Here is a 27,066-nt window from a genome sequence, read left to right on the forward strand (position 1 = left end):
CTAATAACTCCCAGGTATGCTCTGTTCTGCTCAGCAGAACAGAAGTCACTTTAGGCACAAGGCAGGTTTCCTCTGCGTAGGAAACTCAGCAGCAGTGGGATCCATCTGACCTGCAAAAGCTTGGTTTCAGATCTCTTAACTCTCCTGAAGAAGCAACTACCGAGTTTGTTCAGTGTTAGAACATGTTTTGAGTAAGTGGATATTTGGGTATACAGCAAGTAGTTTGATCAAGTCCATTGGCTGTCCCAGAGCAAATGTTCCTGAAAATTCCTGATAGACAAAATACGTGAATTGTTACTACTCTCAGAGCATTTAAGGGTGTTCAGTGGTACTGTAAGACTCTGTACTGGCAGGGACAGCATAGCATTATTGTTTGCATTTCTGTGAAATCCTGTTTCTTTTATTTCTGTTACATTCTTCAGTGTTGTCGTGCAGGAAAGCAAGATGAGTCTGTTCTTTGGTGTTCTGTGTGTGTACGCTTTCAAGGAGGAAGTATAGGTACACATATAGGATGGCTAAAGTTAACATGCCACTTCCATTTGTGGGCACCTTGCAAGATGATAGAGCTGTTGACAGGATGTGTCTTTATTTCAGTGGTGGGTTTTGGAGATTCAGTTGTCCACGTGATGTGGATGTGGTAGGCCATGCTGGTTTAAGCTGTGTGTCTGTGGAGCTCAGGGCAGGGTATGTTCGTTGTGCTTGGGTAAGAGTTGGTGGTGCAGTAAGGTGGAAATAGTGGTAGGCTGGGTGTTTTGTGTTGCTGCAAGTAAGAGGATACGATGGGAGTTTGAGGTTGGGAAATGAGGATGTGTATACAGGGAGGTGCTGTGGCCAAGTGTGTATGGTTAGTCATAGTAGATGCCTGCAGGATATAAGAGGGGGGAGGGTGCGGGAAGTGGCCTGGGCAGCATTAGGGGCAATGTTCAGTGTTCATGATGAAGGCTTTTCTTTCTCCTTGCACCCTAGATCTCCTACCCCCCAAGTGATGAGGACAGCGACGACTCTGAGGGAGAGAACCAGGAACTTGCTCAAATCGACAGAGGTAAAGGGATGAGATAGGAGGGGACTGAGATGGTACATCTGAAGTCCATTTTGCTTTTCACTTGTTCTCTTGGAAGTGCCTCCTTCTCTGTCCCCAGTGTACCACAACCAGATGCATTAAGTCAGTTACCTTGAACTAGGTGGCCCATCTCTGGAAACGTTCAAGGCCAGGTTGGACGAGGCTCTAAGCAACTTGACCTAGTTGAAGATGTCCCTGCTCCTTGCAGGGGAATTGGACTAGATGATATTTAAATGTCCCTTCCAACCCAAACTATTATATGAGTCTATGATTCTAAGTCTTTGGGACCTCACAGGGAGAAGCTGATGTTATCAAATGGTGCCATCAGATGCTGCAGTTGCACTTTTCTTACTAGAGCCAGACATTGTTAACCATATGTTAAGGCCCCAGTGCTGCAGACACGGGGCAGAGAGTGTCTACAATTGGGCCAGCAGCAGAGCTGGGACTAAAAATTTGTCTTCTCTTCCACGCTTGTGCACTTGTCATCTTTGTTCTAGGTTTCCTCTTCCTTGTAATTTCTAGTTTTGACCTTCCCTTTCCTCATTCACCTGCACTCGCTTGTCTGATTAGCTTACTCCCTTCCTCCTGTACTGTTGGTATTGGGCAGCTTTATTCTTGAATCTAGCTGAGGATCTCTCATAAAGGAGAGACAAGTGCTGTGCTATTTTTATTTTTTTTTTGTACCTGGTATAACGCAGCTTACAGCTGCAGGTGAAATCTGTAGTAAATGCATCTCTTGAGCTATGCTAAGTCTCTACCATTTGAGCATGACCTGTATTTTGTTGTAATTTAGCCAAATTCAAGCGGATTCTTATGCAAAGGCAGAAGTTAAATTCCTGACACACAGGGTGTGTCCTGTTGAAATTAAAATCCCTGCTCCACATGCCTAACACAGAAAGAGCTCAGCAAAACAGGTATAAGTGTGCCTAGCTTGTGGCTGAAGGCAGGCTTTTTTACATGGCAAACCAATAGAAAGATGACCTTTACCTCAAGAAAACATATATCTTATTTGAGCCACAGACATGCTGCTTAAAATAATGCAACTAACTTACATCCTCTGCCCTGAGAACTAGTCACTAGACTTTAATGTTTCTAGCTAGAGGTAAGTGCCTAACAACACATTTGCAAGATCATGTCTTCTCCATGTTCAGCGGATGAGGTGGGTAGCAGGTCCACGTTCTTGCTCTGCAATTAGACTTCCAGGTGACAGTTTGCAAGGGGATGTCTAGCAGTCTGGTCTAAACAAAATTCTGGAAACTACCAAAGGGGAGCATTCAGCTGGGGTGGGGGGGGTGTTTCTTCTGTGAGGAAAAAAAAAAGTGGAAAACAGCTGAGAGAGCTTGGGAGCAGGTAAAAAATTAAAACAGCCCAGGAGAAAGCAGGCGCAGTTTATTGGGGTATGGGACACAGATTTGCTCTGCCACTGCTCTATTTCCTCCTCCCACTAGAGAGAAGACGCAATTGTACCTTGACCCCTCTGGCCACCAACCAGCTCCAGAACCAGGAGAACCAATGCTGCAAGGTTCGGGCCCTCTTCCATGCCAGCCTTGACCGCCACAGCTCGGAAGAAGAGCTGGAGCGCATCAACCGAGAGTTTGCTGCTGAGAAGCGAAAGTGGTCCCAGGTCAGCAGGCTTGCTTGCTGCAGTGACAGCAACAACACCTCCTCCAGTGACGAAGAAGTGAAGAACTTGTGCGCTATGTCCTTCCGGCCTGTGGCAGAGCAGGCCGATGGTGTGCATGCCAGCCCAAGTCCTGTGCTGTTCAGTGCCTCCCCTCCCAAGAGACTCCAGCCCCTGGTGCGGAGCCCAGCCTCTAGACCCTTAATCTTCACAAGCGTTGGGGCAGGCCTTGAACAAGTCATGCCTTGTAAGAGACATCGGCAAGGATATGGGGATAAGGTCAGCAGGCCCAGCCTTGACCTGGAAAAAATGCAGCAGGTAAGGCAGAGCTTTGTATGAGGAAAGCAGCATCATGTGAAAGAAGATGTTGTAAGCAAAGACAGAAAAGAATTATTGAGGCAGGGTTCAGTAAACGTATAAGGTTGCTTCTTGTGATCATGTCTTCAGAGGCTTAACTGGTAGTTCTGCCATCTGTCTAGGATAAACTAGGCCTAAGTGTAGATACCTCCCCTGAGTGGTAAAGCTGCTGCTACTTGAGTGGCTCTTGCTACAGGTGGGCTGTTCTCTTGCTACCCCCATTAGGAAGGCAGCACCCATACTGTCCGGTTCATCACATAACACAGGAGCAAAACCACTGGAGTTCATTTTTGTCAAGTTACCTCTGCTACTGTGAGCTGACCCATACCATTTACTAAAAAATAAATTAACTGCTATGGGGTGTATAAAGAATACTTTTGTTGGGAAAGTGGTCGTAGACTTGATGATAGGTATTTCCACACTTGTTGACTTCCTTGGGCCCAGGTCTCTTTATGCCTCCTAGGAGTTTTACAGCAGTGTAAACCCATGCTTTTTATCTTCGTGACACTTTATAAATACAAACTGTTTACAGTTTGTTCTAGATGCAGTTACTCTTGATTTTGCAGGACTTCTCTAGGGGCCTGGGGTTGAGATGCATAAACGCTAGTTTGCCTCATCTCTGCAGAGGCTGGGCAATGGGGCACGTCTGGCAGTGGTGGGGTGGGCTGGGCTGCCCTGTGCAGTGCCCATCTGGTGCCTCTTTCAGAAGGCATTGTTGTAGAGTTAGTATTTCAGCTTGCTCTTAATTATTTGTTTTTCTTGCTCTGGTATAGTGTCAGTTTGAAAGCTGTCTGCAGACATCTACTGACCCTGGTAAATTGCAGTAACTTAAAAACATTACTTTCAGTTCTGAATTTCCTCTCATTAGGGAGGAATTTCACTGCCTCTGGTTGGTTGGATGTACTAGTTTTAACATCACTAACAGCACCCTCTTTAAGCACTACCTAAGATGCACCCACTAAAAGAAAGGAGTATGTATTTATCTTCCAAGATCTATAAAAGTGAGACCCTTCCGTTTCCCCATTGCATAACTGCCTGTTCTCAGTCCTGCTGGCAGCATACATCCCATGAATACATAATGCAGAGACTTGTGGTTTCAGTACAGTTGTCCTCACCCTGTCTTCGCCCTCTCGCCAAGTTTCTGCTCACAGAACATTCAAAAGGCCCAGTCGTGCATTTCACTTCACTCAAATCTTCTACTGATACTAACATGCTTTAATTAGTCTCGCATCCTAATGAGAGGAGAAGAAAGCTGGTAAGCCTGTGCCCAGCCTTCTTTTTTTCAGTGTGCATGTGAGTAAATGGAAAAATCTTCCTTCTGGTGCAGGTGCTTTCTCTGATTTGGACCCCAGGCATAGCATCTACCTGCTCTGCCTTAATTTCCCTTCAGGAGTGTGTTGGTGAAAGTTGAAGGCTAATTTAAATAAGCTTTCCAAACTATTGTGGGCTTTCTGGGAAACTTGTGAGAAAAAATTGCTTCCTGGTCTGTCTGTTCTCTCTACATTTCTGGATTAATTTGAGGCAAAGATTTTTGCAAAAAGTTGAAAACTGGGTTGGAGGTGGATGTGTCTTTTTTTAAATAACATTTTTACTGTAGATGTCATTAACACTTCTAGCTTGTGGAATCCTTGTTCTAAAGAAATGATATGCAGCTAGTGGTTTTAATTTAAAAATGTACTTTTTTTTGAAGGAGGGGAGAGAAACATACAAAGTGAGACACAGCCTTAATACTATAACAGTTTGGTCACTTGTATTATTTTTATAGTTTTAATTGGTTAATTTTCAACCAGTAAAATCTTGGAGCTTTGTGATGACTTCTTGCTTGATCTATGAAGTCTTGTTCACTGCATGGCTTTGCTTGCTACTTGTACTTGTTTGTGCTACAAAAAATCATGATAGGTATAACAATAGTGTTGTAGATTCAGTCTTCTACTGACATTGGGATTCCCATCAGCTCTGCTAAAATTAGCAATCTAATTTCTTACGGCAATGATCTGAAATCTAGGTTTTGTTTTTAGTTCTGCCACAAAATCTTTGTATGCAGCTGGGTAAGTCTTGTTCAATACCTCCATTCCACACCTGTAAAATGGGACCAGGGTGTTTCTTGGTCTGTTTTCAATCTCCAACAAAAACAGCTGTTAGTTTGTTAATCAGGTAAACAATGCAAGTGAGAAATGATAATATTAAACTGGCTACTCTAAGGCTTCATCTGGGCTCTGAAAATCAAGCTAGTCTTGCTTTGCGATTCTTATCCTTACTGTCATGTGCTTGCCTATGAGAATACAGCTGAAAAGTTTGATCAGATGAAAACTTTTTTGAGCAGCAGATGTGGTTTTACCCTTGTCCCTGAGCCTTACTTCCCATTCCTGCAGCTCTGTGGAGCTGACAGATAACAAAGAGTATCATGCAAGATTAATTTGTGCCATAGGCAAATGTGTTCTGAGACAAGATGACACTTTTGGGTGCATGATGTGGTATGGGTTACTTAAAGGTGGGTGAAGAGGTGCCAAATGCTTTACCTTTGCATCAAATCCTGCTTATGTTGGATGGTGATGGAAAACTGGTCCAGAGAACTGTAGTGTGGAGCGGCTCTGTGTTGGGATGCTTAAGCTATTCTTAGGGTTGAACAGACAAGGCAACTTTTGCTGGAAGGCCATGGATCAGTGGCATGTAGTGTCCAAATGTCTTCCTGTGGTCCAGTGATTTGGTGCCTTTTGGTAAGGGGAGCAAATTTGGGAGAGACAAGTGGATTGGGGGCAATATGAATGCTTTTAAGGGGTTAAGGAATTGCTGTGCTCCTGCCTCCATGGCCTTGTGGATAAATGGAAATCTCCATAATCCGGGCCTTTCAGTTCAGCCACCCTCAGCAGGAAAGGCTGCACAGGAGCAGGTTTAAAAAGTCCCCGTCTGGTTAGGTGCCAGGCTATGCCTTTCCAGCTTCACAGGGCAGTGTCATTCTGCCCTTTTGTGCCCCAGCCATGAGTTTGGGCAGCTGGCGAGTGTATTTCCCACCCTGGCTGGCTGGTCAGCTGGCCGCCCAGCCTCTTCCCTATTGAGGCTGAGCAAAGGCCATTCAATGTGTGCTTTTCTTCACTCCTCCAAAGGACTAGAAAATTAGCTCAGAAGACTTCTTTTCTTTCCCCTAATTGGGCAGAAATACCCTGACTCGTGCAGACACCTGTGTTTTTGCAGCAAATGCCCTCTCCCAGCCACCCCTTGATCGTGGTCCTTGAACAGCAACCTTATTACATGCAGGCCCTGCTGCCAGCCACTTGCTATTTAATGAAGGCTGTGCATGTCCTAGAAAGCCAGATCTGCTGCTACCTTGTTAACCTCAGCAGATCTGGCTTTTTTTTGGCAATGCTGAGAACAGGAGGTGAAGGACAGCCAGGACATCCTTTAGCTCAAGGTGAAGGTACCAGGGGACACAAGGGTCAGCTGAGATCTAAGGAAGTCCAGGGTGTCACAAAGACTCCTTGGAGCTGCTGGGCTCATTCCCAGGGAATGAGACTAAGTGGTCTTGGCACGTTGTGTAAACAGGTAGAGAAGAAGTAAAGGGTCCATCCTCCTGTGCCGTTCAGTGGGACTGGCAGTAGCTCCTTTCAAATCTACTTTCAACAGCTTGAGAAGTCAGAGTGTAGCATCTGCAGGGAGAGAGATCATAAGAGAACTCTCTTGGAGGAGAGCAGCTTTGGGTTGGCACGATGAGCAATCTAAATTGTCCTCATTTATGTGTGGGTATGTGACTGGTAAGGAAAGCATTGTTTTAAAGTATAAGGCAGAGAATTTGGGTACATGCATGTATTTCCAATTATGCTACAGAGTCACTAGGTAGTTCTGAGGGAGTTGTGAAACCTTTCTGCCATGGTTTGTCTGCATGTGAGTAGATAATATCAATACCGTTGTCTTATGGAGGCTTAATGCATCATTTAAAATTCTTTGAGATGCTAAGATGAAAAAGGCCAGCACAGAAGAGAAAAAACACATCCTGTTCTAACATTTGGATTTCTCACTATAGACACTGCACCCCTTTCATGAGTGAGTAGTTTCAGTGCAGGATGGGTGAGTGGAACTTTGTCTTGGCCTGACACTAAAAGTGGCCTGCATACAGTGTGAACCCTGATCTGGGCTTAGCTGTGTATTATCAAGCCCAACAGTCTTTCTGCTGAATATCTGAATGTTGACATTTTGGTTGGGCTGGGCCTGGCAGGGCAATTGGCACTGAAAGCTTTCTTTGGGCTGATACTGGCTGTGCAGAGACTGCAGCATGGCACTCGCCACACATGACCAAGGAGCAGTGTGTGACCCTTGATATGCTGGGGTCTGAGCTTTGGGCTGCTAATGGCTCCAGGGTGAGATTTCCATATCCTTAGCACAGCTGCGCTTTGCCCTTGCCTGTCTCTCCAGGACTTGACAAATAGCTTCCAGACCGAGAACGTGTGAGCTGGTGAGTCCTTTTCACCTCTCAGCCTCTCACTTGAATCCAGGCCTTGTCAGTTCCTGAAAATTGTTATCATCTGGCTGCCTGTCTTGAGCTTGCCTCTATGCCGAGGGGGTGCTGGAAAACCCACTGCTGGTCCTGGTGGTAGTTTCATCGCTGTCTGTGCCCTGGGCCTTGCTCTCCAGAGTGATTTAGCGGAGTTCAGGGGCCTGTGCTGAGCATAATAGCTTACACCATTTCCTGAGGGGCCCAGTGCCAGAACTTTTCTCTCCCAGGTGTGAGAAGTTGGGCCATAGCAGTTCTTTGTCCCTGGGTGCTGTAGAGTGCTTGTTGAAGCAATATAATAAGGAAACTGTTGCAGAACCAATTGCACCATTACAGAATGAGAAATCCTGCTTCTGGTAACCTCCGGCAATTTTGCTTTTATTTTCACCCCCAGAAAATATTCTACAGCAGCTGTTCCTCTGGCACATAAGCCCCTGTCTATCTCACCCCTGCCAGCATTTGGCACTGAAGTAGCCAGCAAAACAAATGCTATGCCTGGCTGTTGTGAGGCAATCCTAGCATGAGAAAGTTTGGGGCTGAAAATGATTGATTAGATTGTCTGGTCTACTTGCCTGCGAGGAGGTAGTGCTGTGGCATGGGGGCTCTGGCACTCTAGACACCTTCTGCATGAGTGGGTGATGGGGCATGGTAGAGGTGTCTCATTCTGTGTGCCTTTGGAGGAGCTGAGGAGATGTTCTCTTTTGGTTTGATGTCTGTTATAGAGACTCTTTGGCTCAGTGCCACCCAGCTGATGTCTGGTTTGCTGATTAAGGCATTTGTAGTCTGACAGTGGCAGAGAGAAGGAGGGTGGGAAGGAAGGGTGCCACCTGGGAGATAGCGAATCAGTAGTGAGGGAAGGCATAAGGAACCCCACCCTCCCCAAGCAGACAATTATGACTCTGCCAGGCAGCAGATATCTCCATCTCTTTCTCTGTGTCCTCTAAGTGTTCCCCGGATGGTTATCTAATCCACGGAAAAACATGCTGTAATGGAAGTGCCTGTGTGCTGCCAGGGCTGTATGAATCAGAGCATAAGAGAGCCATAACCCATGTAGAACTTGGCCTAGCTGCTTCCTAGAAAGGGTAATAATTTCCTGTTCTTTCCTGAAGGAGGCAAGTGAGTTAACTGTGTCTTAGCTTCACTGACGGTAAGGCTCACCTGCTGCCATGGTGCCAGCTCGTAAATGCCAAGGGCAAGGCAGGTAGGATAATCTAGTCCTGTTCCTAAGCTTTCAGCGTCAATCAACATGACAGAGATTATTGTCACAGAATGGTTGAGGTTGTAAAGGACCTCTGGAGGTCATCTTGTCCAACCCCTCTGCTCAAGTAGGGTCACCTGGAGCCAGTTGCCCAGTAAGATGTCCAAATGGCTTTTGAATATCTCCAAAGATGGAGACTCTGCAACCTCCCTGGGCAACTTACACCCAGTTGCCAGTGCTCGGTCACCCTCACAGTAAAAGTGTTTACCAGTGTTCAGAGGGAACATTCTTCTGTGTTTCAGTTTGTGCCCGTTGCCCCTGGTCCTGGCACTGGGCACCACTGAAAAGCACCAGGCCCCATCCTCCCTTCAGATATTTGTACACAAAGGTAAGATCCTTCCTGAGCTTTCCCTTCTCCAGGCTAAACAGTCCCAGCTCTCTCAGCCCCTCCTCACAGGAGAGATGCTCCAATCCCTTAATGATCTCACTGGCCCTTTGCTGACTCTCTCCAGTAGCTCCATGTCTCTCTTGTACTGGAGAGCACAGAACTGGACCCAGTACTCAGGTGTGACCTCACCAGTGCAGAGTAGAAGGAAAGGATCACCTCCCTCAACCAGCTGGCAATATTCCTTCTGATGCAGCCAAGGATACCATTCACCTTCGCAGCAAGGGCACGCTGCTGGCTTATGTTCCATCTGGTGTCCACCAGGACTCCCAGATCCTTTTCTGCAAAGCTTCTTTACAGCTGCGTGGCCCCCAGCGTGTACTTCTGCTTGGGGTTGTTCCTCCCCGCGTGCAGGACTTTGCACTTGTTGAACTTCATATGGTTCCTGTCAGCCCATTTCTCCAGCCTGTTGAGGTGCCTCTGGATGACAACACAACCCTCTGATGTATTGGTCGCTCCTCCCAGATTTGTGTCATCAGCAGACTTGCTGAGGGTACACTCTGTCCCATCATTCAAATCATTAATGAAGATATTGAACAGGACTGGATCCAGTATTGATCCCTGGGGTACATCACTAATTGCTGGCCTCCAAATAGGCTTTGTGCTTATATTGGGTTTGCACGGCAAGGTTTTTGTAGCAGGGGGGCTACAGTGGAACAGCAGCCAGAGGAGAGAGGAATGAGAATGTGAGAGGAACAACTCTGCAGACACCAAGGTCAGTGAAGGAGGCTGAGGAGGTGCTCCAGGTGCTGGAGCAGAGATTTCCCTGCAGCCCATGGTGAAGACTGTGGTGAGGCACGCTGTTCCCTTGCAGCCCATGGAGGTCCATGATGGAGAAGAGGTCCAGCTGCAGCCCGTGGAGGACCCCATGCTGGAGCAAGCCAGATGCTCAAAGGAGGCTGTGACCCTGTGGGGAGCCTGAGCTGGAGCAGGCTGCTGGCAGGACTTGTGGACCCATGGAGAGAGGAGCCCATGCTGGAGCAGGTTTGCTGGCAGGATGTGTGGACATGTGGAGGGCCCATGCTGGAGCAGTCCGTTCCTGAAAGACTGCACCCCATGGAAGGGACCCACACTGGGGTAGTTTGTGAAGAACTGCAGCCCGTGGGAAGGGCTCATGTTGGAAAAGTTTGTGGAGGACTGTCTCTCGTGGGAGAGACCTGAGGAGGAAGGAGCGGCAGAAACGACGTGTGATTAACTGACTGCAAGCCCCATTCCCCATCCCCCTGCACTGCTGCAAGGGAGGAGATAGAGAAATTAGGAGTAAAGTTAGGCCTGGGAAGAGGGGAGGGCTGGAAGGAAGGTGTTTTTGAGACTTTTTTGTTTGTTTGTTTGTTTCTTATTATCCTACCCTGGCTTTGAGTATTAATTAATAAATTAATTTTTCCCAGATAGAGTCTGTTTTGCCTGTGAATGTAATTGCTGAAAAATCTCTCCCTGTCCTTATCTCGACTCACAAGCCTTTTCGTTATATTTTTCTCTCCCTCATCTGCTTGGGGAGAGGGGAGGGTGAGTGAGCAGCTGCATGGTGCTTAGCTGCTTGCTGGGTCTAAACCATGACAGTGCCATTGATCACAAATCTCTGAGCTCAGCTGTTCACCCAGTTTTCAGTTCGTCTCACTAGCTGTTCATCCAGCCTGTACATCAACAGCTTCTCCATAAAGATCTGTATTGTCTGTATACTGTTGAAATACAGAATTAACTTCTGAGCAAGTCTGCTCCAATTTTGTTCTGCCTCCATGACATTTGTTGACCTTTCAGGTGTACTGCTAGCAGACTTTCATTCTGATCACACATCTCTCCTTGGACCTCCTTCACCATTGTGTCAGCCCTGGCATTGAGTGTGTTGGCTTGTCCATTCCTAGGGCCAGACACTTCTGCTTTTCTCCCTTAATCCCTTCCTTCCTTCCTTCCTTCCTTCCTTGTTTTGCCTGAGTGCATATTTGATCTGCTTTGTAACACATGCGAAAGGGCAGCAGTTCAAGGGGGAGATGGACAAGTGAGCTGCTATACAAGTGCTTTTGTGTGGAAATATATAAATAAATAAATAAATATATATATATATTTCCCCACCGGGTATCTGGCCATGTAACTTTGTCTTCTTTTCCTGGGAGCTTGCACGTTGGTGAATATAGCTATTTGGACTACCATGGGACCTAAGTACCATCTGGGCTGACTCCAAGTGTGAGGCAGTAGCTGCAACATCTGCTGAAACATTTGAAACCTGGTTACTTGAGGTGCTGCTTTGAATTATGAAAGAAAGTGGAGATTAGGCTGGTTAGGGTGGTTTGGAGTGCACCAAAGAGCTTGGTTAAGGAAAAGGAAGATGAGGGAAGGAAATGAGATGTGGCTGAAGTTTGGGAGCATATGTGTTGAAGGCAAGAGATCTCTGGGAGAGGAAGGGGAAGAGAAAGGTAAGAATGGGTAGAGACAGAGCTAGAGAGAGTGATTTTGTTGTATTAAGAGTCCCAAAGGGACAATAATAGCACCTGGCACGAGTGGCAGTAAATTATGAGCCTGAGGTTAAAGCCAATGGCTTATCATTTAGATTGGCAGACTTGCTGGCTACCTTCCCAACCCTGCTGTCTTTCTTTTTTTCTCTAAGCTCTAAAGCCTGGTAAGAAGGTATTAGATTAAAGCTGATTCTTTGGCTGCAGACCAGAGAGAGGAGATCAAATGGGCATATGGGCACCACTGGCATGTGTCCTTGGGATGTTACTTAGGGTCCTGAGTGGTGCTGGTGACACTGTGTGAGGCTTGAACTCTTGAGGTAGGTAAGCCTAGAGGGAGCAAATTTGTGTGCGAGGGGGAAGGAAGATGTTCCCCACCTGAAAGTGACTGTCAGAATCTCTGCATGTGAATGGACAAGGCTGGGGTCTTGACCACTTGAGCATTTTTCTCAAAGCACCAGAGATAATAAGTCCTACTGAACTAGCAGAAGGAAAATCCCAGTCTCCCGTATCTACTGACAGTGGTTTATGGTGGGCTGCTAGCAAGCCACAAAAAGCACTCAGCAAAACCCAGAGATACTAACTGCAGCTACAACACAACTAGTTAAAATGGGATTTGAGGTGGGGTGAATGGCAGTCACAGGATGGGCACTGCATTGGATACCCAAGGGTGGCCATCCTGCAGCATATCCCTGTTCTGTCTCTTCTGTGTTAGCGGTTGCAGGTCCTTTTTGAAGAAGGTTTTCCAAAGGGTATTTTGTTTCTTGTTTTGACACAGTACAGTAGGATAGTGCTGGCACGTTCTCTTTCCCACTCTGAATTCAACCCAAGTAGCCTCAAGGACCTGGCAGATTAAGAAGTTTTGCTGCAACCTGTTCATACTTTCCAGCAAGACCAGTTAGTAGGCATTGCTTGGAAATGAAGGTCAGGACCTTCTCTACAGTGCTGTCCTCTGGAGTAGGGCTGGGCTGTCCTCACTGGCTTGGTGTGTCTGGAGTAGAAGGGCTGCCTGGGTTGGGTCCCAGTGTGGCTGTGGAGTTGGCCTGGTACATTTTCCTTCCCACTCCTCCCTCAGCATGTGGCTCTTTGTGATACAAATATCTCATTGTTGCCTGGGGAGAAAAGGAGTTTGCAGGCGGCTTCACCATATGCTGTCAACTGCCCATGTCGTATTTGGTCTGCAGATAAATAGATCTCTCTTCAAGCGTAAGAAGTTAGATCTTTTGCTTATGGTGGCAGCCTCTGAAAAGGAGAAAGCCTTACAGTTTACTACTTTGCAGGATCAGTGAGATGAGCTTGAGGAGACTGCAAAGGGTAAATGGCTATTTAGAACCAAGCTGGTTATTCCTCATATAGTCCAAAGAGTGTGAAGGTGGTGGCAGTTTTCTGACTATATAGATTAATAAACTCAAATGAGCAGAAGAGATAGGTTAGGCTTTTTCTTTTCTTCCTACCCTACCATGACCACCAAGCGTTGAATTCCCACTTACACAAGTGACCGGTCTCTTAGAAGTCAGCACCCACAAGATAACAGGGGCTGCTACTGCTTAAAGGTCAGATGGTAAGAGATTTTTTTTTCAAAGCACTACACAGAAGTGATGGTACTTTCTGTTGGCAGCCCCACATCTCTGAAGTAGGACACCTTCCTGGTCCAGCCTGGCATGGCACTGGTGTTTGAGAGGTGATGCAGGTGTACTTTGCACCCTGTAGTCTCCCCATGGGGCAGTGCCTGTGAGTGAGAGGGAAGGAGGGAGGTGGTAGTGCAGGTTTGGAAACAGCAGAAGCAGGGTGGTCACGTGATGGTGCAGATTAACTATCAATGCTGGGTGTTTGTGCTCCAGTTTTGCCACCACAGACTGAAAGCAAGCAGCTTGTCCTGGAGCATGTCTGAGAGTTGAAAACACAGCAACTATTACTGTTCAATGGGCAGAAGCTGGCTGAGCTTTTAAGGCCAAGCCCGTGACTAGAGTAAACACTCTAGGAAATACTGGTTTTGAGACAAGCTTTGGCATGGTAGAATAGCCAGCCTGGCTGTCAACAGCACAGCTGTCCTTGGCATGGGCTGGGGTTTAGCTCTGATTTTCTGCCTGAGCTCTGAATAGGCTCTCCTTTGTTGGCTCACATGAGAACTGCACTGCTGAGCTCTGCTCATGCTTTCTTTCAGCCTGTTGATGTCTATGGGAGTTTTAGGCATTAGTCCACAGCTCATCTCACAGGAGGAGGCACTCAAGAGAAGCATCTGCTTCTTATGTAGATGGAGACTGAGGTAAACCAGAGAAGATTCACCTCTAAAACTCCCTGTCCTTCTCCAGAGCTGTGTTCCCAGGTACACACTTCTTGTTGAGTGCCAGTTGGTTTTGAGGACATGACGACTAGTAAGTCAGCAATGAACCTTCCTTCTCCAAGCCAAAACCATATAATTACATTTTTTTTCTAAATTCAAGGTTTCAAAAGCATAGGTGTCCTGGGGGCCACAGGTAAATTTTAAAAAGCACAAATGAAGATACTTAAGAAAACTCTTATTACATTTGCTGGTTTTCCGCATTGAAAATAATCTTTTCAGTCTCCTGTTGGACTTTGCTTGCTCAGGCAAAGCAATTTCCATAGGAATGAATTTGCAAAACTGAGTATCCTCTAGAGTGTTAGGAGCTTAATGTAAATGAGAAGTCTGTGGTCATGTCTACACTAGGGAAAACTATTTTTAATTCTAAAAATGTGCTTGTGTGTTGAAATCTTGGCATATCTTTGCAAGCGATAATTTCACCTTGATGTGTTTGATTATGGAAAAAATAGGTTGCACAGTTATACAAAGGGTAAATCCCTCAATCATTTTCCAAGCTTATTGTAAGCATGCTAATTTTTGACAGCATAGATAAGACTATTGCCTACCTGTGGAGACTTTAGGAACTCCCTATCTTGCATATTGTCTCAGAGGCTCTTCAGACACTCCTGTAGGCTCTGGCGTGATGATATGCGGGTACAATACGATTAAGAAACAAGGAACAGTTTAACAAATCATTTTCTAAATTGCGAAACTAGTGGATCTGTGCAGTTCCTAGTACAGGTAGAAATATCCTTAAAATGGAGCCAGTCAGATGTCTGGTTTTCTTACTGCAGTAAACCCATTACTTGTTATGTTCCAGGCGATGTGGTTTGCATCTGGGGAAACTGCCACAGGTCAGGGAATGCCCTGGGTTTGTCCAGGAAAGTCTGTTAGCACCATTGTTTGCTGTATGTGCAGGAAAGGCAGACAAGCCTCACGCAAGCACATGTTGTACCGGGCTAGATAAGACTGTGTATTGAGTATACCTTAATGTAAGTCTTGAAACCCAAGCTGTGGTGCTTTGTTCAGAGCTCTGGTTGAAATAGCACAGTTAGTTCATGATATGCGTATTTTCATTGTAGTTCTGAATTTGGTGTGCTGTCAAATCAAGCTCTTAACTTGTTTTCAACTTGATAGAATTTCCTGTCATCCTCTGAATAACACGGCCAGCTCTGTTAGTTTCTAAGTGTTGTTTGAGGAATGAGTGTAATTACGAGCAGTGGAAGTGGTACTCTTGGAAAATGTTTTTTGAGCAGAGAGACTTCTAGAATGACACATTTTTACTATTCTTGTATCTTTTCTTTCATCATACACCTAATGTTCTTTTCAAGTCTGACTGCTACAAGAAGTGTGAAAGGCATTTTTGATGTGCTAATTCTTCCCATCTGCATTTGCAGACTCTTTTACTATGGGCAGTTATGCTAAAGAGCCTATGGAGACACCCTAGGGATGAGTGAAATGGTAAACCACAGAAGCTGAAAAAAATTATACTGCTATTTCATGATGTAGCTGCTGGTAGGGTTAGAAGTAGAAAGCGTTAGTAACTGCTGCGCAACTGTGAGACTTGCCTGTGTTGCTTGGTGCATTGTATCTCATCTCTGTACTGAGTTGAGATACTGATTCATTTGCTTTCCAGATGCAAGCATCCAAATCACTCAAACACCCTCAAAACTATCCATATAAATGTGGTATAAATTTTTGCTTTTATTATCAACCTTTCTCTGCATAGAGGATCTTAATGAACTTGGCAGTGAGACGTTCAGGTCTGCCTTTGTACTCTGCTCTTTCTTCTTTTAATGAGATGGTCTAAACTTTTGCCCTTTTCCAGTGTGGTGGGTGAACAAGCCCTCTTGGTTCTAGGACATGACCATTTCACAAGCATGAGATGAGCCAAATTGAAAAAAAAAAAAAACACTGAAATGATTTATGTGTTAAAATTGATATGTGTATTATGATGTGTAAATGTTATACAGGCTCTGATACGGATCTTACAGGCCATTGAGTTGAAGGTTTACTTCAACTGTTTGTAACATGAATCTTGACGCAGACAATGGAGTCGCATACATAAGGTCAGCAGTTCTCCAGCTAGCTCTTTGGGCAGAGCTCTAAAGGTTGCCGTGCTTGCCTAACACCTGTTTAGAAGGGTCGTGGCCTGCTTCTGGCTCTGAGCTGGCACATCACTGCTCTTGTGTAGAAGAGGTTCCAATAGTTGTCAGGAGTAACGTGTATCCTGTGCTGGCACCCATGGAGAAGTGGAGATGTGGAAGTTCAGTGTGTTGAATGTCCAGGGAAAAGCACTGTTTGCCGAATTGGTTGTCTTGCTTCTCACATCAGGGAGGCTTCCCTGGACCAGCTTCTGTGCCATCTTGAGCTGCTTGCAGCTATGAGGATGTGAACAAAGGGAATGCAACAGGGTATCAGAATCCACGAGTGCTGATCACCAGCACTGAAGAGAACCATATACCTACTGAGGAGGAAGGACAAAGCATGAGGCAGGAGATACTGGCTCCCCTGAAATCCTTGCAAGCTGTTCACGTGGGTACAGGCTTAGGCTGGCCCTTTCAGAGTTGGTAGGTCAAACACCATCAGAAGCTCTGACCTTCAATCTGCAAACACCACTTCAGGCCCCGTGTGCTGTGCAGCGTTGTGCTGTGAGGCAGGTGTGGGCAGGCACTGCTGTATGTGGACATAAGAGAACGTTCTCCGAGCCCAGTGGTTAGTTATGTGCTACATAAATGGATTAGCTCCCTGGAGCAAGAGGCCTTTATCCTATTAGCTAGCCAGCCACTTCAGCATGTTCCCTTGTCACTAACGTGTATGTGAGGCTCAGTGGGGTGGGGGAGCAGAGGGACAAATAGGTGGTAGGATGGGGAATGCAGGAACGGTTGGGTTATGTCATCATTCCTCTCTGTGGTGGTTAATATTCTACTATCCCACTTCACAGATGTTTATTTGAAGACAAAAAATTATCTCTCTGGTTTGTTAATCATCTTATGGTCCGTAATTTCTAATACGGTGCTTGTTTATGTAAAATTATTTTCATGTGCTCAGGCAAATAAATGGGATCTCACAAATAGGCATAGTCATGTGAAAGGAGAAGATGCTCAAATATGCTGCAAGGCTGTGCAGACATGACGTGTACACGTGTGTGTGTCTTGGGAGGAGAAGGACCAGGATTCTGTGCCCTGTGTTCAGACTCTGTGGAGCCTGAGCAAGCCCCAGGGCTCGGGGTGCTTGTTTGCTTGTTTTGCCTTCCCAGAGCTGTTTATGCAGTCAGTCTGCATTTCGTTTTTTCAAAGTTTCTTCACTGTCCACAAATCCAAGTTCTCATCTGAAGATGCGGCTTTACGTGTTTTCTGCTTGAAGTTGCCTGTGTAAGTGCTCCTAGTAGCATCACCTGAACCCAAGGCAAGGGTTCCCATGGGGTAGCATCCTTTGCAATCAGCTGGAGAGAGAGTGGGAGGTGATTTAGAGTCACCTTTTGAGGTTTCTCATGTGAAGAACAGGCAATGCTTCTTCCACAGCCTGAAAAATGCCATAAAAAATCCTTTCCTCATTTAGTGCAATGAGTATTACCCCATGTTGCTCTATTTTTTTAGAAGCTCCACTGAAAAAAAACCCTCTGGCTAAGACTCTGCTGAAATGGTGCATATTCCAGGTTCTCCCTAGACAAACCCATTGATCTCCACTGGACGTTTTCCGTGATGGATTAGGTAGATACAGTGTGGGTTTTATACCTCGTGAAAAGTCCCTTGTGCTAACTATACCCTTTAGGGCAGGTTTTTGGGCTGACAAACAGGCATTCAGGGCCAAGAATTTATACCTTTAACCTTAAACACTTGATATCACCATCTAAAACACTCTGATTGGCTCAAAACCAAGAAGAAATTGGCTTAAAAATCTAGACTTTAAACAATTTTGAGCTGGCTTTTTTTTTTCCTTTTGCCTTCCATATGTACAGCTATCCTTTCATCTGCTGGGGCGAACCTGTGCGAGCATACAGTCTCTTTTGGAAATCTGGTGCCCCGTCTGCCTAGGCTGTTCACTTTCTGGCTGGTATGCATGAGTCCTGGTGGCTTGCACAGAGCCTTTGGAGGGTCTTGTGGTTTTTTCAGTTAGCCAAGGATGGTGTGAAGGTAATCTGGCACACTCTCTGGTAGTGCCTATGTCCTTGGGGTTTGGAGCAGCCATCTGTGGATTCTCTTCCTCTTTGTGTCCCTGTAATATCACAGCTCATAAGAGCCTGTACCTTTCACTGATTTTTACGTTTGTTTTTTTTTTTTCTTTCCTGGTGTATACAGAGACTTTCAGAGCTCTCTCTGTGTCTTCCTGCTTAGAGGAAACTGTTTACTTTATTGCCTGACCTGTGCTAATGTCTTAATGCCTTCTTGGTGTCATTGTGGACAACGTTTAAACAGAAAATGGTGGAAGTGTCTGGGGCTGCTTGTTTCAAGAAGCCCCCGTACTGCCATCTCCCATGTGCTGCAGCAGCAGAGCTGAGGGGAACGGGATAAAGCCACAGGAGGCAGCGTGCCTTCTGCCCTAGCTCTGCCTGTGGTGAGAGTCCATGGGGAGGGAGGGCTTTGGAGTCACATCCAAGACAGGGCTTCCAGTCTTAGGCTGGGACTGCAGAAGTGAGACAAACTATAGAGACATCAGATGATACGTTAGACTAGACTGGACATTCCCTGTGGACAGCTTTGGGGCCAAGGCCAGGAACAGAGAGAGGAAACAGTCATGTTGGCAACCCTGAATAAAAAGCGTTGTAAGCTTTTTCTCAGGAGCTGTTACCATGCCTGCCAGCTGTGAAACTAGATGCCCCCTGTCCCTTTGGACCCCTCCTCCCTTCCCAGGCTCTAGTGAGCAGGAGCAGTGAGCCCAGCATTTGAACTTTGGTAACTTTGCCATATGTAGATGAGTGATAGGGAATTAATGAATCCTCCCCCTTCTTTATATTTTTGTTACTCCACAGGTGCTGGAGTTTTTGGTCAGGTCTGTTTCCTGCACAAATGAAGCTATGTATTTTTTCCAGGCCTTAAAGAAAACTCAGCGAGGGATTTGGGGTTGGCGAGGAGTGAATAAATGAACCATCTGATGTACCCTGCAGATCAGCAGACTCTGACTCTGCCAGACCAGCAGGGGAAGTGGCTGCTGAGCCAGAGATGCTCCACACAGAGTGTTCACTTCTTCTGTCCCCAAATTCAAATCAAAGACCTTGTGGTGAAAGTGCCAGGGCAAATCTAGCCTGTTTTATCTGTGCCCAGGGGCACATGGCTTCTGTACAGATCCAAAGCATATCTGGAAACTGTATGCCACAAAGATGACAGAGGAGCAGTAGAAAACCAGAGTCACCTACAGACAGGCAGAAAGTTTGCATAGACTATAACTAGGTAAGTAGATAGCTGTGTTTGCGTTACCTGTGGCTCTAGTGTGATATGCAGGGAGAACTTAAAAAAAAGCAGCCTGTAATTTGAATAATTTTACCTGCTCTCTGGGTCTTGGGAGCAGTGGGAATTTGGATGCTCTGCCAGGTGGCAGACCTTGCTGGCCAGGTTTCAGATCACACTCTTCTGTAGTGGGCATCGACCAGGCACAGCAGCCTGGTGCCAGTCTGCAGTGATCACCTGCGCATCCTTCTGTATTGAGATGTGACTGGCTTGTGTTTGTTCAGAGATGGGATTGACTTTCCATTCTGCCAGTTAAGACTCATCTGTGGTTCAGGGCCATTTTGTATTTGTAGGCTCTCACCCATTTCTCTTCAGCAGTGCCAGCTGAGCCCCTCCCAGTAGTGCACAAAATGAGGTGACAAATTGACTCTGTGTCGGAGGGGATTTTGGTGACCACAGAAGTTGTGGTTTTCATGGTCCATGAATGTGTGATCCTGGGCAAGTCCCTGCAGTTTACTTTTTTGGTAAGGTCTTGTCTAGTTTTGTTTTTGTTTTGTTTTGTTTTTTTTTTAATTATTTTTTAATTATTTTTTAATTTGAATTTATTCTCAGTCATTACTTAGTAGGCAGCATTTTCTTTGCTGCCTTGTCCAGAGGTGCTAAGTGGTCAGTGTTTGCACTAAATGGAAGCTGTGGATTCATGGCACTTGCTGGCAGAGGTGCTGCCTGGTAAACAGAGGCTCTCCTGTCTGATAGAGGTAGGGGGGCCCTTTGTGACAGTGTTGAGAGACCAAATGTGTTGATATTTTGCAGGGGTTTCAGACAGATTGAGGATAAATGACAGCATTAATGACTAATTCAACTGAACATGAAATAGAAATAACTTTCTAAAGAGTTCAGAGGCTTTTCAGGATATTCCACAGTATCACCACAACTTACTATCTTCAGATGCTGGGGTTTGTTTTTGTAGGAGGGGACTGCTGGCCAAACCACTTGAATTAGTCTGTATTTTAAAGTGCTGTGAGGCTGTTTAACCTCTGGTGCAGCAGTCTGCAGACTGTGACAGATGAGAACTGTGGTTTATAGCTCCTTGGTGCTGTGCTGCTGCAGGGGCTGGGCAGGGAGCTCGTGTCCAGGTCTGGCACATGGATGGGCTGAGGGGTGCGAAGTCCATGAGGCATCCCTGGCTGAGGGCTGCATGGGTACGATTTCAAATGTTGAGTACCCTCAGGTGATTGCTGTGAAGGCCTGGCTCCCTTCTTTCTCTGCTGATTAAAGTCATGTGTGCCTGGGAGCCCGAGCCTGGCTTGGGGCAGGGGTGTAAGGTCAGCTGGAGCTGTTTCAGCTTTACAGCAGTAAGGAGGAGACTGTGACCTACTAATTTTCCTTACAGGTTTTGAGTTGCAGAACTATGAGCTGATGCCCATGCCCTAGCAGCATTGCTTGGTGCCAAGGAATCTAAAAACTCGGTCCAAAATCAGCCTACAAAATAGCTTTAAAAGTTTTCTTGCTTGTTATCCTCCTAAACGATTTGGGAGGGCAGACCTGGCTTTGCCCACGCAGAGTAGCATCACCACCGTGGTGAAAGGACAGGAGCCACGGCCTGGCTCCCTCATGCTCTGCTGTCTGGACACGGAGCACCGCTTGCTTGGATGGGAGATGTCTGCAAAAGCAGAGGGCTCTGGGCTACAGTGTTTTAGCCTGGAGCTGTTGGGTCAGGGAGGCACCGAAAGCTTCAGCCTCGCTGCTGAGCTCTGGCTGAGGCCTTGCAGGGCTTCATGCCTGGCTTGTGGGAGCCTTTGGGGCTGCCTTTGGGGGCAGCTAGCTGATCCCCTTCCTTTATTTCAACCTGTGCTATAGAAATGGCCCATCTGAAACACCCTGCTTTGTTGGTAGCACAAGGCTGCTACTGGTTCACCTGCGTGCTCCGTGTTGGCTAGCAGTTGCGGGCCGCCTGCCCCTGCCACCCCTGTGCCACGCGGTGGGATGCAGGTGGGACTTGGTCAAGCAGAAGCCTGCAGCCGCAGTGTGCTGCACAATAGCCACTTTGTGCAGCCGCCTGACCTCGTGCGCTACAGCTGAGCCCTGCCCTGCACCTTAACCCTCTGCATGCTTGGGGCAGGCTTTGCTCAGCAGCTGGGCGGTGAGGAACACTGCTCCTCTGCGCCCAAACCTGGCTCTCAGGGATGGTAGGGAAGGAGGTCAGGCAGGATCCTTGCTCTCAAACACCTTCCCAGGAGAGAAGGGCCATTGTGTCGTGCTCCCCTGGTCAGTGTGGCGTGTGCACCAGCAGCGACGTTGCATCAGTGTTGTTTCTACACTGGCATCTGTGTCACCTCCCTGGCACAAGAAGCATCTTGTTGAGGCCTCTTCAGCCCTCTACTTAGTGGGCCATGGAGTTACTTCACTGCCTTCCTGTTGTTTTTTTATCTTTATGGATATCGCATCACTGGGCATGGTTTCTCCCTTCACATTAACCTTCTGCTATTACTTAGAGTGCAGTTTCTCCTCATATTGTACTGTTTCCTCTTTCTTCTAAAAGTCTGATCTTTGAATCAAGTTACAGCCCAGTTACTCAATAAAAACTGTTTTAAAATTTTGAAATATTTTTTAATTAGATAACTTAAAATCCCTACAAAATTCTTAAGTCATAACAAGCTGATTGTATATCAGTATGTAGCATTTGATGAAGTGTGCTGATTTACTGTAAATCAGATGAGGAGTTAAGTTGAACTAAGAGTTCCTGTGCTCTTACATGACCAAACTAAACTGGTTTGAAACAAGTGGTAGTAGTTAAACTGCACCCAACTCTAGACAGGCCCTTAGGTTTAAAACTACAACCAGATAATAAAATTAAATTAATAATAACAATAACTTTAAAAAAAACGCCAGTAGACAAAAGAGCTGTTGCTTTGTCCTATGGAATCAGTGAAAACGAAACCATTCTAAAAATAGAAATGTGCATATAAAAAGCAGATGTAAGATGAAAGTTGTTTTTTAACATACAAGTTGATATTTTGCGTTGTATACTGATTTAAGAGATTGTTCAAACTCTTAAATATTTGAAAATTAAGCTGTGATGCCTGCCTTTAAGCTCTTCATTGCCAGAGTTGTAAATACTTACTTTTGAATTGCAGTAGTGTGACATAAATTCATCCTCCTTGAGGATTTCACTATTCCTAGAATGACCTTGCATTAAGAATACTTATATTTTGTTTGTTAATATATCGTACAATCATCTGGATGATGCAATTTGTATACCATGGTTCTGGATACAGTAGCTTGTGTGCATAAACAAATACATGAGTGCACCACTTACAGTCTGGGTTAATTCAGAACTGCTCAAGTCAGTGTTAGAGGACTTGGGGCACTGCTGCTTCGAGCTGTCTCCTGAAGCAAGGCTGGATTACAGGGCTGTGCTCTGAGAGAAACAGGGGTGGTGGTTCATCTCCGCCATTCATGTGGTATTTTGATGTGGCAGCGATGTGCAGCAAAGCCACACGTGCAGTTTAGGTGTTCATTACCGCATGTCATTCAGTAAATATGTAACCCTTGAAGTGATTCTTTCCAGTCCCTGCAACTTTCTTTTGAATCCAGGTCCAGGACGGAGAGAGTCACTCGGTTATGAGCAGAGAGTATTTGTGTAACAGGAAGTGAGATTGGTGGGAGGATTCTTAGGCTGAACTGATTCTGCTGTTTTCTGGGAGTTTAACCCTAAAACATTCCAATTCGGCCTTGTTTTTAGAGTGAGGTATAACTCTTGTGCCCTCAGAAAGACTTTGCACACTTCCTTAGCCTTGTCATTTCCTCCTTTTAAGTAGAAGCTGCAGCAGATCAGAAAACAAACTTTTCTTCATGTGAATAATAATGTTCCCAAGTTGTAGGTTTCAACTCTGATGCCAGCAGTTCTGTCAGAGACCAACAGGAGGGACTTTTTAACTGAAATAGGAGACTGAGGACAGATAGCACCTCTTTATCTTCCATTTTCTTTTCTACAGGTGGAAGAAAGTCTCAAACTAAACTCTACAGTTTATTCTCAGCTCTGCTACTAATATTCTCCATGACCTTTGTCAAATCTCTGCTTTTCTCCTTGTCATAGCTCCCAAAAACTCAAGGAAATAAAACTGCACTTCCAGATTGGCCTAGTAGTTAGGAATAATCCTGGAGTTACTAAACTGAATGTGTCACCTTTCTTATAGGTCATTCCCCCTGGCTTTAGGCTACTGCAAATCATGTAGTCAAATGTTATTTCAGCTCTGCCTTGTGTCTATGTAAATAGGAGTTAATGAGTTGCTGCATGTCGTGGCTGGCTTATGAGGTGGAGGTCTCCAGAGGAAGATGAGGACAGGCTGCCATGGAAAGTCCCTGGCTGTTGCTAGGCAGCACTGTGTTTTAGCTTCCTCATCCGAAACTCTGTGCTTAGGTTTGGTGAGGAAAGGGAAAACTGAGTGATGGAAAACCATACAAAGATGGTTGACTGACTTTTTGTAAAGCATGGCTTTACTGTGCTGGGTGCAGAGAGCGTGTGGCTGCAAGTCTGGTGGAAGCAATTTGATTAGATAGAACAACATTCAATAACTGACTTTCTATTTATTCATCCTCAACGGCAGGATCATGTAGCTGGCTTGCTCTCTGTCCCTCCCTCTGTTTTATCTCTTCAGATTATCTTGGACCCTTGCAGTGAAGCTGGAAGAATGCAGCACAAGTGGCCTTGCTCCACTTCCAGGCTAAGAGTAAGCAGGAAAACCCAGTAGTTCCAGAGAGCTTCCTCTGCTGAGGTTTTTGCTTCAGTTCTACAGTCTGCAGATGAGGGGATGTCATGTTTTGATTTTTCTAAGTCCATCAAAAGACACACCAGGGATTGCTGCTAACTAACAAAAACTGTTATGTAGGGCATCCTGCTCTTGCTGCACAATGCAACTTCTTTGAACTGTAGCAATAGTGCAAATGGTGGTAAGATCTCCATAAGATTAAAGCTTATCACAACAGCTTCGATAAAAGATCACCTCTGTTTTCTGCCAGAAGCGTAGGACTTGGGATACAGCTGAGCCCTTGAATTCTTCTTGGTGGAGCCTGACTGGTTGTCCATCCACCCACAGGCTAGTTCAAACTTTTCAGTCAGTCTTTGTTGTCTTCTTGTAATTGCTGTCTCTATCTTTCCTATGTGTTTTAATGGAAGGCGAGGATGAGTAAATTTAAGGTCTTGCTGCCTCTGCTAATTTGTAGTTGGGAAATAATGTCTTTTGTTGCACCCCAGTGGAGAATCTGTGGATGGGACCTTGCTAAATATTGGATTATGCTGGGCTGTGCTGTAAAGTGGTGTACTTGCTCCCCAGCCAACAGAGTTTTGTTTAAAGATACCTTTCCCCTTTCAGCAGAGGGATGCCATGGTCCTACTAAAGCACTGTGGAATTTGATGTCACAGCCTTGCTCCATCCTTGGGGGATCAGTCAAGTACCCCTGTAGAGCTCAGCTTTACAGCAGCACAGAAGAGCGGAGAGTCTTGCCCAAAGCCACGTAGTTTGCAGTCAAATGGAATACAGCAGGGTATGTCCTGCTGAAACAGCGCTTTTCCCCCAGAGGATGTGGCTTGAAATAAGGAGTCCTGATTCTTACTTTCATTGCTTGACTCTACTTTGTCTTGCACATTTTATCACACCAATGGGTTTGTGGCTTGAGCTATCTAGCTTATCCTTCTTCATACCTACCAGCCAACATTTCACAGCAGTCTAGAAGAAAAGCTTGCAGAGAGACCAATATTTGCAAGACCTCACAGCTCCTCACTTTGCCCTTCCCTGCACCCCTGGGGTTTGTCAGCCTTACCACCTTCTCCTTCCTGCTCAGTCTTTTTCACTGTGTGGTTGCAGAGGGTCTTAAGAAAGGCAGGAGCCTCACAGTAAATACCAATCTGACAATAACTGCCTTGCAGCCTGGCTGGGAACAGAGCCCCGTGTTATTTTATGGGAATTCCCGGAGAATTACTTGCTTAGTTGGACAGCATGGTCTCTGGTTAGTTCAGTTCGGCAGTTCCCTTTGCCTCCTAACTGGTTTGTGCAAAGACCTGCTGGATTCCTTTTAGGTTAGAAACCTTGGGGCTGCATTAACACGGCAGCCTGTGCTGCCAGATCAGACCTGGGAGTGGAGGCATCTGGCATGGCTACTGTTGAGTCCTTTGAATAACAAAGGCAATGTTAGGATTCACCTGCAAAAGAATTAAGAGAAAAAGGTCAAAATCCTTGCAGCACCTCCCTTTTTCCCCTTGCATGCCTGGACAGTGAAATGCACTTTCCTCAGGCCCCAAACTACCCACGTGCAAGTTTCAAGACTTGCTGCAGTGCCTGTCTCTTTTTCCAGGTATGTAAGTGGGCTGTGAGTGTGCTGGAGGCTGGGTTTTACATCCAAGAGGCTGGTGCATGTAGAAAAGGTGGGTGGGTCTCCAGCCTCCTCTCCAAGTTTGGCACAGCTGTGTGGATTGGCACTGCAAAGACATGCTCATGGGGTGTAGAATGACAGGAGGTGATGGAGGAGTGGGACTTCTGCCCCGCCCCTGGGAGAGGGGAACTGGAAGAATAATATGTACTTTCACCCGAGCACTGTTTTCAGTTTTGGGGATTTCTCTTTTTTCCCCCCTGTTTCTGGAGATTTGTTTGTGTACTTGGGGTTTTTGTTGTTTTTTTTTTTTAAGCTTTTTGAGTTTCTGAGGCTCCTTTTACTGTGGTGCTTTAATCTTGTCTTCTACTGGAAAAGGCAGGAAGGATACAAACAAAAGGAGAGAGGAAGTAGAAAGGTCTCACTGTTTTCTGTCCATATTGGTAAGATGGTTGGATATCTTTCCACAGGTCGTCTGTGCTAAGAACTTAATCTGAAAAACACTCTAGTTGCTTTGTTCAATTGTGTGAGGGGGGTGTTTTCCCACACTTCACACAGCTTTCCAACTGGAAAAGGGTAGAAAACAGTCAGGAGCTAGGAAGTTCAATTATTTCTCTCAAAAGCTGATGGAGAAGTTTCTTCCTGACATGCCTCCACCACCCAGTTTTTCACTATGAAAAATGTAGTTGAAGTATTTTTAATGGAAAAACTGTTCTCTCTGGAAGCCTTGTTTTTCTCCTTTAAGTTGTTGTTTGGAATTTTTTTGAGGGGAAAGAATGATCTTATTCACTTGCCTACTTCTAAAGCACTGCCTCAGAACCAGGATAGGGCTACAACTCACCTGTTTATTTCTGTAGTTACACAGAGTAATTGCTGGTTGTCTTGTTTGCTAACTTGTGTTTCATACATTATGACAATTTTAATGGCTCTTACCGTATATGACAAAGGGATTTAGGACTGTTGGCAGGTGCTTTTTGCATTGTTTTTTTAATTCTAAGTAAATAAACATAATGAAAATAACTGTTAAATAATGAGAACATCCACATTTAATTTAAATAGACTTTTTTTTCTTCATAAAACGAAGATAAATTCACTTGCTTTAGGGCAGAATATAACCACTAATTGACAGATATTAGGAAAAAATTTCCTTTTAGGCACTTGTTCATTCTCTTTCTCTGTGGAATTTCTTGTACATTCTTTCAAAACCCAGGGTATCAGCCACAGCCAAAGGACTCTGTGCAGATTGGGTGAGAGAGTCTCAGATTAGGTTGATTACTTGATGGCCACCTCTGGTAATTCATATTCTTTTATATCTCACTTAATCATCCATCCATCTTGTTTGCTAATTAAATGTTGATGAGAAAAGACTCTCT

At 45.5% G+C, this 27,066-nt stretch overlaps 1 protein-coding gene across 4 annotated transcripts in view; it reads left to right on the forward strand.

Moving 5' to 3' along the window:
• The window catches only part of LOC104481868 (uncharacterized), a 57,851-nt gene that overhangs the window by 17,778 nt on the left and 13,007 nt on the right, over positions 1–27,066 (forward strand). For all 4 annotated transcript variants that reach the window (XM_086745535.1, XM_086745534.1, XM_086745536.1 and 1 more), the window contains 2 exons: positions 967–1,042; positions 2,509–2,999. In XM_086745535.1, coding sequence (XP_086601661.1) covers positions 967–1,042; positions 2,509–2,999 — 567 coding nt within the window. The remainder of the gene's footprint in view (positions 1–966; positions 1,043–2,508; positions 3,000–27,066) is intronic.

Source organism: Chlamydotis macqueenii, chromosome 3 (genome assembly GCF_036417535.1).
Source record: "Chlamydotis macqueenii isolate bChlMac1 chromosome 3, bChlMac1.mat, whole genome shotgun sequence".
Classification (NCBI taxonomy): Eukaryota; Metazoa; Chordata; class Aves; order Otidiformes; family Otididae; genus Chlamydotis; species Chlamydotis macqueenii.